This window comes from Microcebus murinus, chromosome X (assembly GCF_040939455.1).
Source record: "Microcebus murinus isolate Inina chromosome X, M.murinus_Inina_mat1.0, whole genome shotgun sequence".
NCBI lineage: Eukaryota > Metazoa > Chordata > Mammalia > Primates > Cheirogaleidae > Microcebus > Microcebus murinus.
The window spans coordinates 15,789,735-15,806,504 of NC_134136.1; the positions used below are offsets into that span (position 1 = coordinate 15,789,735).

Here is a 16,770-nt window from a genome sequence, read left to right on the forward strand (position 1 = left end):
GTAAAGATGTACTGGCTGATAATTTTCCAAAATAATAAATGACATAAATTCACAGATAGAGGAAACAAAATATATTTGGTTGAACCACATGGAACTGTAGGTCAAAAATGGTTGAATATTGTTAATTTCACATTGTTTACCTTATACTAAGCTAGATAAATACAAAGAAATCCACACCTAAGATTCACTGTAGCAAAAAAGCTAAACAACAAAGACGAACTATCTTAAAAACTATGTGAGAGAAGAGATATCACTTATTGAAAAATGACAAATTAGGCTGTCATCAAACTTTTCAGCAATAAAAATAAACACAAATGACAGTGGAATAAAATTTTAAAGTACTGAAAGCAATAAAAAAAAAACAACAAAAAAACCTTACATCATAGAGTTATTTACCCTGTAAACCTTCACTCAAAACAAAAAGGCAAAAAAAAAAAAATATTATTTTCAGATACACAGAAACTAGGAAGCATTTACTACCAACAGATATTAACTAGAACTTTTTAAATTATATACTTCAGAAAGAAGGAACAGACTCCTTTTAACAGGACTCATCCTGCTGGATAGAAGAGATTGTCAGATGGGGTTAAAGACATGCAATAATGTTATTCAGAGCCCTAAATATTGACTCAGAAAAGTTGAAAATTAAATTATGAACAAAGATATAACAGGCAAATACAATCATGTGTTGCTTAACAACAAGGATACATTCTAAGAAATGCATGATTAGGCAATTTCATTATTGTGCAAACATCACAGCATGTACTTACACAAACCTAGATGGTATACCCTACTACATACCTAGGATATATGGTACGGTCTATCGCTTCAAGGCTATAAACCCCTATAGCATGTGACTGTACTGAGTACTGTAGGCAATTGTAACACAATGATAAGTATTTGTGTATCTAAACATCAAAACATAGAAAAAGAACAGTATTATAATCATACGGAACCACTGTCCTGTATGTGGTCCACTGTTGACTAAAACATCATTATGGGGCACATGACTATAATAAAAAGTTGGATTAGCTATTTGAATATCAGGCAAAATAAACTTCAAGATTTAAAAAGCATTATTAGTGATGGAAAAGTCAGTAGATAATGTAAAATATTATATCCACTGGGAAGATTAAACAATTATAAATTTCCATGAGCTCAATAAATTACCTCAAAATAAAGTACAAATTGATACAATTATGGGGAGAAATTGACAAATCTAATGTCATAATGGGATATTTCAAAACACATTTCTCTATTATTGATAGATTAAGGAAAAAAACTCAATAAGAATACATTTTTTAAATTACAACTTGAAGCTTGACTTATTGGACCCTGAGACCAATAATTAGAGAACCCTATACCCAACAACTATATAAACATATTATTGAGCACACATGGGAAAATTATAAAAATTGATGACATACTAGGCCATAAAATAAGTATCAACAAAGCTCAAAGAATTAATAGCACAAAAGAATATTCTGTAGCCATAGGCAATTACATGTGATGCTAAGAGCAGGAGAATCAACCAAATTAGCTATTTTAAAACACCTGATAATAATTCATGGGTCAATGAAATAATCATAATGAAAATTAAAACACTTAGCACTAAAAGATAATGAAAATAATATATAAGAAATGTGTTAAGTGGCTAGTGGTTAGAGAACACTATAATTTTAAATGTTTATATTAGAAAATTTTAAAGATAAATACTGAACTCATTGAATTTTAGCCTAAGAATTGGCAAGAGCAGGGAAGGGGAAGGATAAGCTAAATAAAATCCAAAGAAAGCAAAACAAAGGAGATAATTAAGAGCAAAATTTAATGAATTAGGATACAAAGATATAAAAACCCCAAAGTTGATTCTTGGAAAACATAATAGAGAGGTTGCTAAATTTGCCATAGGTTACATGTCTATTACATGGAGAAGTAGGACTTAAATCCAGGCAATCTTGTCTCTACAGTCCAAGTTCTTAACTACCTCCCAAAAAAGCTACATATAAAAAAGATAAGTACATTTCACTATATTAATCTTAATGTCCTCCATGTACCTCAAATACCATAAGACAAAATACATGCAACATATATAAGTGAGAAAAGATCAGTATTCAGAGTAAATTTTAAAACTCCTAGAAATCAATAAGAAAAAGACAACAACCCAATAGACAAATGGGCAAAATATACCAATAAGTACTCCCCTGAAGAAAAAATATGAATGGCCAATAAATATATGAGAAAAGGTTCAACTTCATAGGTAATCAGGGAAACACAAAATAAAAATACAATGTGATATTTTATGTGAGTTAGACTGACAAAAATTTTAAAATGTTGGCAGAGGTAGAGCTATGGGAATTCTTATATATTGCTAGTAGGATGTAAATGGTACAACCCTCTGGAGAAATAATTGGGCACTATGTTGTGAAGTGTTAAACATTCATATAGCCCATGACTTGGGAATTCCACTCCAAGAGAAACTCCTAGGCAAGCTCTTGAATATGTATATCCTAAAATGTACTCCTAGAAACATACTCCTAGAGAAACTCTAGGAACATGTAACCTACAGAAACTCTTGAACACATACATATATCCTGAAACAACACAAGGATGTTAATGTCAAAAAACTGGGAACATCCTGTATTCACCAACAGAAAAATGGAAAAATAGTATATTCAAAATAGAATACTATATAGCAATGAAAACAAATCATAATTATACACAAAGATGATGCTTTGAAACATAACATTGAGTAAAATAATGTACAGTATCTTATTTTTATAAAGCTCAAAAACAGGCCAAACTAAATATAACATTTAGGTGGGTAGGTAGGCAGGTAAATAGATTAATAAAAAGTAGAACAACAAAGCATATGTTTGCATATACTAAATCTTAAAAAATCTCAATTTTGCCTACCTAATATTCATCTTTTATTCAAGTATCACCTTTAGAAGAAACAGGAGAACCAATGCCAAACTTACCTGCAGAAACACTGGGGGAGTTCTCCTAGGCCATATAAAGGAAATAAAAATGGAGTGTTTCCATACCGCCCAAGACAGTGAAGAAAGTTTTTGGTAGCTTTGAGACCATCTATGGTACTGCTGGATGTCTCTGATGTCATTGCAATCGAATGCAGGACAAAATATTGGAGGTTGGGGGTTAATTTTTGAGTTTTTAAATATTCAGAAAATGTAATCTCCTCATAGGCTATGAAAAGAAAGATGAAAATATATCAATTAAAATCAGAACTAAACTTATATTTAAAACCACCCTACAAAAATAAGATCAAATCTGTTTAAACTTCACAAAGAACACAGGTGGTATTATTACATTTTGGAAAGTGATGGATGATCTTAGAAAAAAGAAATAGAAACAATTTCACTATCCTATTTGGACTGATGGTACAATTTTTCAGTGTTAAGTGATGAATTTTTGTTTAGCATTTTATGGATTTAAAAAGCTAGAAAATCATTAAATAACTCAAATGGGTTGCCATGGTCGGCAGTAATCTCTTAATTAATCTCTTAATTATCTCTTAATTATCTTAAGTAATGTCTTAAGTAATCTCTTAATTATCATTAAAACTATAGAATACCAATAATTGCATCTGAAAATATTAAATATGACAAAATGAACATTTATTGGTGAAAATTATGAATAGGTATACATTGCAAAATGTATACATCCCACTAAAACTTATAACAATGAACTAAAAAGTAATGAAACTAATTTCTGTGTGGCTACTGGAATCAGTCTTAGTGCCATGTAATCACACATCAAAACATAAGGAACCCTTCCCTACAAATTACTCCTTTAAGAACAGAAAACAATGTAACTGAACTGTTAGTGGTTGGAAATGTAATCCTATGACAAAGACAAAAACTTTACGGAAATAATTTAAATAAATAAAAATTTACTGACAGAATGTGTTTACATAGCCGCAATGGAGTATCTAGCAGACTTTTAAGCCTTAGAGCAAGAACTAGATTTTTATTACTTCATCAAAGAAAACAAATACTACTACACTTCTCACTGTAACTTTATAAATGAATTAGCAATAGCATAGTCAATTTTTGGATAACATTTCCAGCCCATGCACTTAAAGTGTAGTGCACAGCTCTGATACTATTGATAAAATGGTGCATTCAATTTTCAACAAACTGTAATTAGCTCCAAATCACAAAGTTAGATGGATCAAAGCCAAGACTAGAAACCATGCCTTCTCCAAATCCAATGTTTTTTCCTGTGTTCCATCTAGCCTTTTATTTTTTAAACAATCAAAATGAATAGTTCAAGATTCCAAGCAAAAGCAGTCCTGAATAATGATGAACTATACAGTTTTTTTAATTATTGAGAAGAAAAAATAATGGAATAACAAAGAGGGAATGTCATCTATGAAGAGCCAGTTGACTATAGTATTTAATAACAAGAATAAAAATTAAAATCTAGCACAGCATTTCTGCCATGATGAAAACATCTGTACTGTAGCCACAGTAGTCACTAGCCACATGTGGCTACTGAGCACTTGAAACACAACTAGTGAGACTGAGGAACCGGATTTTGTATTTTATATAATTTTAATTAATTTAAATAGCGATATGTTGCTAATGGCTAATCTATTGTATAGTACAGAATTAGCATTTTAAAACAGTAATAAGTGGCTCGCTAAATCAGAACAAGCACATTAAAATAATAAGAAAGCTCAAATAATTGGAGAACACAATTTAATGAAAAACAATACCTTTATATTCATCAGGATGCTCCTCAAATTCCATACAAAACGTAAGAAATTTCATTAGCATTCGTTTTTCTATCATAGTAAGTTGTTTGCTGTTAAAGACATCTGCTCTAGAACAAGGAACCTGAAAAGTATTATGATTTTAAGTTAAGAAACTGCTCCCTAATAAATTCCAAATTAGATTTTTCCCCTTTATGTATATAACAGGATTGTTATTTCCATTCTAGTCAGGCAGCTTCATGTTACCTTCCATCAGTACTAATGACATCTCTGTTAACTTCAGAGCTAATTAACTTACAAGCTTTCTTAACTAAATTCTGCCAAGTTGCTCTTCATGTCATTAAAAGGCCAATGGTGTGGCACCCCTAACAGGGAACAAATCTAGCAGTGCTGCCTGAAAGTAACACTTTCTCAATACTAACATCAAGCTGCATAACTCCTGAGAGAATTAACACAAGAAATTTTAACTGAGCAAATATTACTTTTTACATTTCTAAATTACCATGCAGGATTGGAATTTACTACTCTAAAAAAAATCTCATTTGGCCGGGCGCTGTGGCTCACGCCTGTAATCCTAGCTCTTGGGAGGCCGAGGCGGGCGGATTGCTCAAGGTCAGGAGTTCAAAACCAGCCTGAGCAAGAGCGAGACCCCGTCTCTACTATAAAAAAATAGAAAGAAATTAATTGGCCAACTGATATATATATATAAAAAAAAATTAGCCGGGCATGGTGGCGCATGCCTGTAGTCCCAGCTACTCGGGAGGCTGAGGCAGAAGGATCACTCAAGCCCAGGAGTTTGAGGTTGCTGTGAGCTAGGCTGATGCCACGGCACTCACTCTAGCCTGGACAACAAAGTGAGACTCTGTCTCAAAAAAAAAAAAAAAAAAAAATCTCATTTGCCTGTCTTTCAAAAACAAACTATAATAACTTAAACTCATAGCCAGTTAGAATACTTAATCAATCAGTATAATACCTGTTCCACTCTTCCTTCTCGAAATGCAAGAATCCTGGTAATATTTTTAAACTCTGCATATCGACTGACATTAGATTTGATTAGAAGATCAATTAGCAATCCTCGAGAATACAGCAGCTATACAAAGATAACATATGACAGGATAAAAGGTAAAACAGTGGGAAAATGTATAAATACTAAATAAAAATACATAATTTTGTTATGTTTTAAATTTATAAAAAGTATACTTATAAATATTATATAACACAATTTATTACAGGATTAAAACTGATTAACTAAAATTAATCCAACAAAGTGCAATCAAAAAGTTTTTTCATAACTTGTTTAGCAGCAAAACCTGATCCAAACTGATTCAAGGCTCTTCTTTGTCCCATATAATGTAAATATTCATACATTTCACTGCAGAAATATTAATGTGTTTAGTTATAGAGAGCCTCCTCAGATCCTGCTAAGAATGTTACCTAATACATAGCATATCAGCATATGCACTGTATTATTAATACATCCTAAAATAATGATTTAAATCTAAATGACAGAACACACTAGGCCCCAAGGGCTTTGGATAATAGACCATACACCTATATAAAGCCAGGCGCTTGTAAGAAATCAGCTCAGTGGACCACCACACCCCACCAAAAAAAAAAAAAAAAAGATGTATGATAGATTTCCACTAAAAAAGTCAAATCACAAGGTCCCTCTGTAATCCTAGAAATCTAGGGTTATATGAGATACGCCTTTCTCAAAAAAGTGAGGATGATGGTTATTGTAGGCATGTATGTGAAGGACTGATTTAATCTTTCAACATCTCTAGCAATTGAGAGTGACAACAACAATAATTTAAATAGTAACTTAACCATATGGTTAAAAGCAACAGGTTTGGCTATTTCCTATATTAAGATATCGTTAAATAATGTCTATAACTTGATAAATGTTGAAAATGCAAATGCTACATCTATAATAAGTGGAAGAATTTAAAATAAGCTTTACTACACACAAAAAAAGGGAATCTCCAAAATCAATCTAAACCATTAGTCTGAGTATCCAAGTAAAGACTTTTAGCAAATCAATACCAGTTAAGTAAAATTTTATAAGTTATTATATTAGTTCAACATTGTGCAGAACAAAATTGACATCATTTTTTTAAACTAGTCTATTGCCCTGATTAAATATGGCATGTTACTTCATTATCTTCTTCCTAACATACTACACAACTGATAGAGTCTATGTTTTAAGGAAAATATTACCAAGTCCTAATTCTATAATAATAATAGACACTTCAAAAGCCTATTTAAAAACATAAACACTTAAGATTCAATGATCCCTCAATAGCCATACTACTTTCACAAATATTAATATATAAAACACAAAAATGTATTATTTAGTAAGATTTAATAAAGCTTAAGATTTAATGCCAGCTTAAAAAATAATGCATTTAAGATATCACTGAAGAATGAAAACAAATTTCATTTAAAATTATACTGGACTTTTGTTTCTGAAGCTCAGAAATAATGAATGTGTATTATATTTAAACCTAAGCCTGTTTTTCAACACTAAGTGATCTGCCACAGTAATTTCACAGTGATGAGAGGCTAAAGAACACTTTGAAACAATGGGAACTAGATTTAATAATTAACAATTTTTGCTTCAATTGGAATGTTGGCTCCATAATTATTAAGGGTATGGATTTAGTTAGAAATGAGTTTTAATTGTAAGAATTTCATCTTTGACCATTTTCTCTATTAGTCTGAGCAGTATTTAACACTTTACATATTTTACTTACCTAACCTACCCTAAGGTATTACCTTTGAAAAGTGTATATACATGGATATGTTTTGTAAACTGTAAAGCTTCACAGTATTTGTTAATTATACCATAATAACTTTGAGATGGAATGCATGTAGAAATATCAAGTAATTTAGAGATATAGAACTGAACTTCAGGAAAGAGGTAGGGCTTAAGATAGATATCTGGCAATCATTCTAAATTTAGATGTGATAACTGCAATGATCACAATAGATGAAATTTCCAAGGACTGACTGACTGTCCCAACAATATGAAACATACTGCTTTTGATCCAGTGGGCAATGAATAAATGTTCACTGAATGACTAATATTCTTAAAACATGGCAATAAGGCCGGGCGCTGTGGCTCACGCCTGTAATCCTAGCTCTTGGGAGGCCGAGGCGGGCGGATTGCTCAAGGTCAGGAGTTCAAAACCAGCCTGAGCAAGAGCGAGACCCCGTCTCTACTATAAATAGAAAGAAATCAATTGGCCAACTGATATATATATATAAAAAATTAGCCGGGCATGGTGGCGCATGCCTGTAGTCCCAGCTACTTGGGAGGCTGAGGCAGAAGGATCACTGAGCCCAGGAGTTTGAGGTTGCTGTGAGCTAGGCTGACGCCACGGCACTCACTCTAGCCTGGACAACAAAGCGAGACTCTGTCTCAAAAAAAAAAAAAAAAACATGGCAATAAACTTCCTATACTGCAATGGTTATACATTCTGTAGATACTTCTGTTTTTTGTAGAATGACTATAATAAATGATTATTGGTTATTCTGCGTATGTATGAACTCATGAAAACTCTGCAAGACAAAGTACAACTGCCTTAACTGCCTCTAGACACGTTTGTTTTTTATTTACCCATGAAAATACCCAGAAATCTCCTTCAGAATCTCCTCAGATGTATCAGTTTCTAATTCAATTGTCTTTTTCCTCCCACAACCAGCATTCATTTTTCTGTACAACTGAATAATTTTCTATACTAATTCCCACGATTGAAACAGCACTATCTTCTACTCTTTTCCTTTGTAAGATATATACTATATTTCAGCTAACGTTAAGAGTTAGAGACTTTTAGGAAATACCCTTGATTCTTAACCACATTTACATAATTTCTTTAGATAAAGCATTCCAAATTTTGAGTAACTAATTCAAAATGGTATTTTAAGAGCAAAGGCCATTTATTATTTGACTACTTCAGTTTTTTATTTTGTTTTTTAACTTATTTCATAGAGTACTGCTCATTATAAAAAGAAAATTATCAGTGAGCTAGGATTAAACTTCTATCCAGAGACAAATAGCCAAGATAATGTGGGAAAATGCTAGATTTCAAAGTATAGCAGGGTCTAAGTAGATGGAAAAGGTGGGAGAGACAGTGTAGAAATATGAAGTAGGACCAAGGCAATAGCCGACTCAGATTATGATAGAATCAGAAACAGTGCTATAATGATAGAAAGAAACATGGATAGTAAAAAGACATTCATATTTTCAGGCATAAAGCACAAAAGGAACAGGATATGGAATTGCATCAGCAAAATGTGAGTGGTACACCTTAGTCCCTCTCTGTCCCTTACCACTTGGAACTTAAAGTATGTACATTAGATGGAAAAGAGTAGTTTTGAAGCAAGTCTGATATTATTCACTACCCTCTCCTACTTCTCGATTTCTCATTGTTTGCCTTCAACTTATAGGATTTGGTCTGTGTTTTTCTCTACTTTTACCTAGTTCTGTATTGTAACCCTTTAAAGGTCATGATCTTTTATCTTAATAGTTTTCCATTCTCTTGTACTCAAATAGCCATGCTTCCTATAAACCAAATGCAACACTGTATCCTTCTAAGACCCAGGGATCTCCTCTAAAGTGACACTGTATTAATGTTAGAATTAAGGACAGAAATATAATCAAAGACAACAGCATTCTTCCCAGCCTTCCTGCCTCCATCACTATTAAATTATCCTCTGAAGCCCTCCAAACCTGAACATCTGATTTTCAAACAGGCATAGATTTATTCAGAATATTCATCATCATACAGATGTTAAAATAGTTACTATATATAAAGACTAAAAAAGTTTGATGTTAACTGACTGTAAATAACATGGATTTGTAAACAGGTTCATTAGAATTTTTCTTTTGATAGAATTCATTGTCCATGCATTAGAAGAATATTAGGATATACTATGTGCTGTAGTACAAAAGTATTTTTCAAGTACAAAAGTATTCAAGTATAAATTAAAAACATATTCAAAGCATTTTAACATGAGCATTTTAATGTGCTTTTAATCAGTAAAGAATATTTTAATTGAATTATAAGTTTCTGACTCCTATCTCTTTATTAAACAAATGCTCTATACTTTAGAGGATAAAATTATAAAACTTGGATTTTGGGGCCCAGATGCTACTTTCAATCAATCAGAAGTTATTATTGTTCTATAATAAGATGAGTAAAATTGGTACTTACCTTTGATACCAAATCAATATTAAATCTCCTGCCTTCTTTAATAATTTGTGAGTATGTAATCCTATTTTTCTTTGGTTGCTCTGTGGTATCTTCTGTTATAGGCAAATTTTCACTTGTTTCCTCTTCTGAAGTTGATGGCACACAAGTTTTATTATCACAGTAGTTCTCTTTCTCCCCTGTGGCTTCAGCATCATTTACTTCTAGGGCACTCTCTGGATCACTACTTGGAGTTTGTTCTGCGGGCATTTCACAGCTCACAGTGTTTAATGTCTCATCTTCTGTCGGCAGGCAGGCAGAATCTGCAGCTTCTGTGGAGTTTGCAGATGTCACATAAGCGTGATTTTTCTGCAGTGCACCAGCTTCTTCAACATCTTCATGCAAATCCTGACTAATGAGAAATCACAGTAATAATCAATACCACGCTTTTGAGAATTCTACCCTGCTACATTTTTATATTGCTTTAACTTTCCATGGCAAATTTGATTCCTTTTCCCCTATTATCAAATTCAGTGTATGTTTTGTGTTATGTGACCCAGACATTAAACATTCACCTGTTAAGGTTTCAATATAATATGAAATATAATTAAGGTTTGAAAAATACCCATAAAAATTTCAGGGTTTAGGAGGCCATGTCACATGTACATTTCTGAGAATTTAAGGTAGACAGAGAAATTGTATTTTAGAAGCAGATCATCACAGTGATTAAGAACATCCTTCAGAATTAACAAATTTGGGTAAAAACCTTGAGTCTATGACTACTCAAGCTCTGTGCATTTAGACAAGGTATTTATCCTCTCTGAAACCACTTAAATTACCCATATATAACATAGCGATAATACCACCTGCCTCACAAGGTTGTTTTGAAGATTAAATGAGGTATCGCATGCAAAGAAGCTGGGACAGTGCCTGGGACAGCAAATATTCAACAATGATAGTTATCAAAGATGATTATTATTGAGCAATTCTTGACTTGGTAGTAAGACAGAGGTACCTTTAGTAAAGTGGGCAAAAATATGCCATGAAAAGTTTACTTAAATAACCCTATCACAATGTGGTATACAACAGGATCTTTCTGTATTCTTTCCTGCCATATATTGTTTTAGTATTGATATCTATTACTCTACTGGAAGCCCCATTTCCAAAGTTATTATTACAGTTAACATTCTTAGTTCATTATTGTCTTGACTGATGCAAAAGACTCCCATTCAGTCTGCCTGCATCATAAATTTCTCCATGATATTTTATATTCCACAGAACCCATTATTTTCATTGAGTTACCCTACTGTTCAATACTTGGCCCAGTGCCTTGTATGTGATAGGTCTTGGCAAATAAACATCTACTAGTTGACTGCTCAAGAACTAACAATAGCCCTTCCTTGTATCAAATCTAACCCCCACCCCATAAAAATCTTCCTTTTCCTATCTCCAAATCAAATCACCTTCTTTATTTACTAATCTTCTGGTTTCATCTCTATCTGCTTTCCAACATGGCATCTCTAACTCCCAATTTATAAACTCTCATCTTCATGTTTTAGCCCATATCATTCGTTTCTTCTAGGGTATTCTTCCCACTCCCCACAAAAATCACCATCCCCTATTCCCAAACATAATCACAATCTTTAACAAACTATTCTAAGAAGAAGTTTACCTTTCATTTTCAAGAAGTCTTCCTTAAAGTAACCACATTCATCATTCTATTACTCCATGCTCCCATAATACAAATGTGCAGTTCGCCTTACATTTATTTATCAATTCCTTTTTAATGGTCCTTTGGGTTGTCCAGGACACGCTTTATGAACTAAACTTAATTCTTAATTCTGAACTAAACTTTAATTCTTTTAAAGGAAGACCCTAATACTTCTTCTTCTGTGCCCCTCACAACACTACTGCACTGCTCTTTAGATGTGGTATCTAATAAATGCTTGATGAATAAATGGTTTATACATGTAAAGGATTTTTTAAAAAATATGAAACAAACTTATTGTAGAACACACACACAAAAAAATAGGCCAGGAAAAAAACATTGGATGATAAATTTAAAAGTCTGGGTGCAGCAAAAAAAAGTGCTTTATTAAAATTAATACAATATACACTACAACAAAAAAAGGCCAGTGAATGAATAAAATAACACTCAAATATCAAGAAATAAAATGTCACCATCTTTACTGTTATAGTAATTTGAATGAAATCTAATTTAAAAAAGGAATAGATAGCATTAATGACAATACTTTTCAGAGCTAAGAAACTAAAGTGGGAAAACCATCCAAGTTCTAGTCCTAGGTGCATTATGGTGGAGTTCTCTGGCAAGTCATTTAATCTCTCAGATTCCCCACCTATAAAATGCCAATTAGTCCATCTGCCTTGCCTTTCATGAGACCTTTAGAGACTGTTACAAGATAAATGAGCTAACATACGTGAAAAGTAATTTACAAACTCTAAAACATTAATCAAATATAAAATACTAATCAGGTATAAGATATTGTTAAACTGCCCACAGGTCAACGGTCAACTCAAAACATGTGTGCCTAGGTTTTCTGCATTCAAGTGATGAAAGCTCTTTGGCCACATAAGCACACAAGAGTACCACTGCCATTAACAACATTAAAAATGAAGAATGATAATGTGACATATGATTTATAGATTTTCTACAGAATTGTTCATGCTCTGTATTCACTTTCATTATTTTGAAAACCAATAAAACTAAAGTGTGTTCTATGAGGGATCTAAGGTGAAAACTCTCAGCAAAAGTTTCACACCTAAATTTTAAACTAAGAAATGACAGGATAATTCATTACAGTTCACAGATAAGACAGAATATGGCAACGTCTCTTATTGCAGACCATGATGATGACACCATGAAAACTGAGCATAGCAACTGATCTAGTCAGTGGCTATTATATTCTGCACAAGGGAGTTTTACAGAGTGAATAAAATACGTTAACGAGTGCTGGACAATCTGGAAGATATAAGTCAAAATATTTAATTAAAGGTGTAAGTGTAAGGAAAGAAATTATTTTTGGAGAATTTGTTCTATATCCATAAAGTACTGTTTTACTGTTCTCAACATCACAATTTTGTGAAATTCCTAGCACTATGGAAAACACAAATAACAAAAACACAATATTGTCCTCACTTTCCAATAAAAACAACCACAGTATTTTTGGAGTTCTCCCAAGGTTAAAGTTAATACCTAACAAGAAGGTATAATAACACCAGAAAACTCCTAATACTCCACTTGATTCCTCAGTAAGCAAAATTCCGTTTATCAAAAAGCACCATCTTGCCCCAAATGTAAAACCTTACAAGAGATATTTTCTTAAAAATATATTCAACCTTTCACAGAAATCTTCAGAATAAAATAATAGCTCAATTTTATTATTTTTAGAAGTATTTGAAAAGTATAAAAACACATTTGCCAATTATAAAATAATGTGGCTGGATCATAAATCCTCAAACGAACCTTTGAATTCTAAAATATTACAATGATTTTAACATATATTGATGCCCTTTGACTTATAATGGGGTTACACCCTAGTAAACCTATCATAAGTTGAAAATACTGCAGGTCAAAATGCATTCAATACCCCAATAAACCCACTATAAAATTGAAAAATCTTATGTCAAACCATCACATGCTGGTGACTGTAAAAAAAAAAACCAATGTGTGTCATTAGTTCTTATAAAACTTGTCACTATCAAAATGGATTTCACAAATTAAATCTAATGTCATTTGCAATGCTAATTTGAATTCCAAAGACCATTTACAATACAGTATAACAACATATTTGAGATAATTTTTCCTAACTACAACTGCTAAATACTGCTTTGTATAAGTGTATTTTTTATTAATTGCCAAAATATGTATATAACTCTGAGATTTGGGGGTAAAAATTCTGATATTATCTAGTTCTACTTATCAATTAATAGCACTAATGAAGGAATACCTCCAAGAAAATGTGTGTTTACTAATGCCTTGCAAGTCAGTCTTTTAGAAGAGTCAAATGAAAAACTGCCAACCAGCTGGTTAATTTATTTAGCACAGGTGTTCACTATTTATTTTTTCAGCCATTTGCACCTTTTCTTCCCCAATACAGCCCGTTGCAGAAATTGTATTCTTCTACTTTGAGGAATATACTTTGTTCTAAGGCCATTCATTTCTGATTTACACAGTATATGTTATACTGCTACCCAGCTGTTTATTCCTAAAATAAATGTTTAATGGCTACTCATAATAACTGCAAAAATCAAACTACCCAAAAATTATTCTAGAAAATAGTAAAATAAAAAAAATTAAAATCAATTTTGAATTAGTACAATATATTGATAGATATATTTCCCGATTTGTTACCAACTTAAAATGTTAACATATACCTTAGAATATAGTTGAAATATCAACTTTTTGTCACATTACTTAAGAAGAAAATTTCATGAGGTAGTGTACAGTAGGCACTGTTGGGTGCTTACTCAACAAACATTATCTTCCTTTCTCCTTGTTACAAGAGCCCCAATTTTGTTCCAGTATCAGATAGAAGGTTCTCGTCCTAGGGAATGGATCATGACTCATCAATACCACTTATGGTAATTTTACTTCCTTTTCTGGTGATTAAGGGGTGAGCATGTTTAGCCAATGAGATAAGGAAGTGTCTCTGCTGTGAGCTCTTGGTGAAGACTTCCCGATATAATAAAAAAAGTACAAACATGTTAGAAAAGACTCTCCCCCCCCTTTTTTCATCTTTAGAGATTTTCTGTTATATGAGAACCTATCTGGAATTATGGCAATCATCTTGCAACCCTGGAAAGAAAGCTAAAAGAAATGTAGAGTAGCTGCTCCAGTGCTCTGATGTGCTTAAGCAGCACAATTACAAATCTTCTAACTACCCACCCACCCATCTATTTGTTTAAACCACTTTTAGTTGGGCATTGTGTGACTTCCAGCCTAAAATAAACTTATATATACACAATGATGAGTAGCTTCCTGTAAATTGTAAAAGTTCCAGATGATTTTACATCTCTTTTTTTTTTCATTCCTTTCCTCTTGTTAGTATTATTCCACTGGTATTATTGCTCAAGAAGCTCTCGTTATTTGTACAATTTTTTTTCATTTCGGAATATTATGGGGGTACAGATTTTAAGGTTTCAATAAATGCCCATTTCCCCCCCTCCCCCCAAAAGTCTGAGTCTCCATCATGACCATCCCCCAGACAGTGCACATCTCACTCATTATGTATGTATATACCCGTCCTCCTCCCCCCTCCCACCTGCCCAATACCCTATTACTGTAGTACCTATGTGTCCACTTAGGTGCTACTCAGTTAATACTAGTTTGCTGGAGAATATATCTGGTGCTTGTTTTTCCATTCTTGGGATACTTCACTTAGTAGTATGGGTTCCAGCTCTAACCAGGAAAATATAAGATGTGCTATATCACCATTGTTTCTTAGAGCTGAATAGTACTCCATGGTATACATATACCACATTTTATTAATCCATTCTTGGATGGATGGGCACTTGGGCTGTTTCCACAGCCTTGCAATTATGAATTGTGCTGCTATAAACATTCGAGTGCAGGTGTCTTTTTTGTAGAGTGTCATTGGATCATTTGGGTAGATGCCCAGCAATGGGATTGCTGGATCAAATGGTAGATTAACTTGTATCCCTTTAAGGTATCTCCATATTGCTTTCCACAGAGGTTGAACTAGTTTGCAGTCCCACCAGCAGTGTAGGAGTATTCCTCTCTCTCCGCAACCACGCCAGCATTTATTGTTGGGAGATTTTTTGATAAAGGCCATTCTCACTGGGGTTAAGTGATATCTCATTGTGGTTTTGATTTGCATTTCCCTGATGATTAGAGATGTTGAGCATTTCTTCATATGTTTGTTGGCCATTCTTCTGTCTTCTTTAGAAAAATTTCTGTTCAAGTCCTTTGCCCACTTTTTAATGGGGTTATTTGATTTTTTCTTCCTGAGTTTCGTGAGTTCTAAGTATATTCTAGTTATCAGTCCCTTATCGGATGCATAGGATGCAAAAATTTTCTCCCATTCTGTAGGTTGTCTGTTTACTTTCATGACTATTTCTTTGGCTGTGCAGAAGCTTTGTAGTTTGATCATGTCCCATTTATTTATTTTTGTTGCTGCTGTGATTGCCTTTGGGGACTTCTTCATAAACTCTTTGCCCAGGCCGATGTCTAGGAGAGTGTTTCCAACTTTTTCCTCTAGAGTTCTAATAGTTTCCTACCTTAGGTTTAAGTCTGTTATCCAGCGTGAGTTGGTTTTTGTGAGAGGTGAAAGGTGTGGGTCCTGTTTTAGCCTTCTACAGGTGGCTATCCAGTTTTCCCAGCACCATTTATTGAAGAGGGATTCTTTACCCCAGCGTATGTTTTTGTCTGCTTTGTCAAAGATTAATAAAGAAATAATGGACTTAAACAAAACTGTAGAACAATTGGATCTGACAGACATCTACAGAACATTCTACCCAAAATCCACTGAATATACGTTCTTCTCATCAGCTCACGGGACATTCTCTAAGATTGACCATATCCTAGGACACAAAGAAAATCTCAAGAAATTTAAAAAAATAGAAATCATACCATGTACCTTCTCAGATCACAGTGGAATAAAACTAGAAATCAACTCTAACAGAAATGCACATTTCTACACAAAAACGTGGAAATTAAACAACCTCCTACTAAATGATTACTTCGTAAATGAAGAAATCAAGATGGAAATAAAAAAGTTCTATGAAGAAAACGACAATGGAGAGACAAGTTATCAACTCCTCTGGGACACAGCTAAAGCAGTTCTGAGAGGAAAGTTTATCTCC

The 16,770-nt window shown here is 33.1% G+C and overlaps 1 protein-coding gene across 2 annotated transcripts in view; it reads right to left on the minus strand.

Annotated features, from left to right (window-relative positions):
• CHM (CHM Rab escort protein) overlaps nucleotides 1–16,770 on the minus strand; it is a 189,021-nt gene that overhangs the window by 104,168 nt on the left and 68,083 nt on the right. For both annotated transcript variants that reach the window (XM_012784563.3, XM_012784564.3), the window contains 4 exons: nucleotides 9,952–10,339; nucleotides 5,709–5,825; nucleotides 4,739–4,859; nucleotides 2,979–3,204 (listed from right to left, as the gene is read on the minus strand). In XM_012784563.3, coding sequence (XP_012640017.1) covers nucleotides 2,979–3,204; nucleotides 4,739–4,859; nucleotides 5,709–5,825; nucleotides 9,952–10,339 — 852 coding nt within the window. The remainder of the gene's footprint in view (nucleotides 1–2,978; nucleotides 3,205–4,738; nucleotides 4,860–5,708; nucleotides 5,826–9,951; nucleotides 10,340–16,770) is intronic.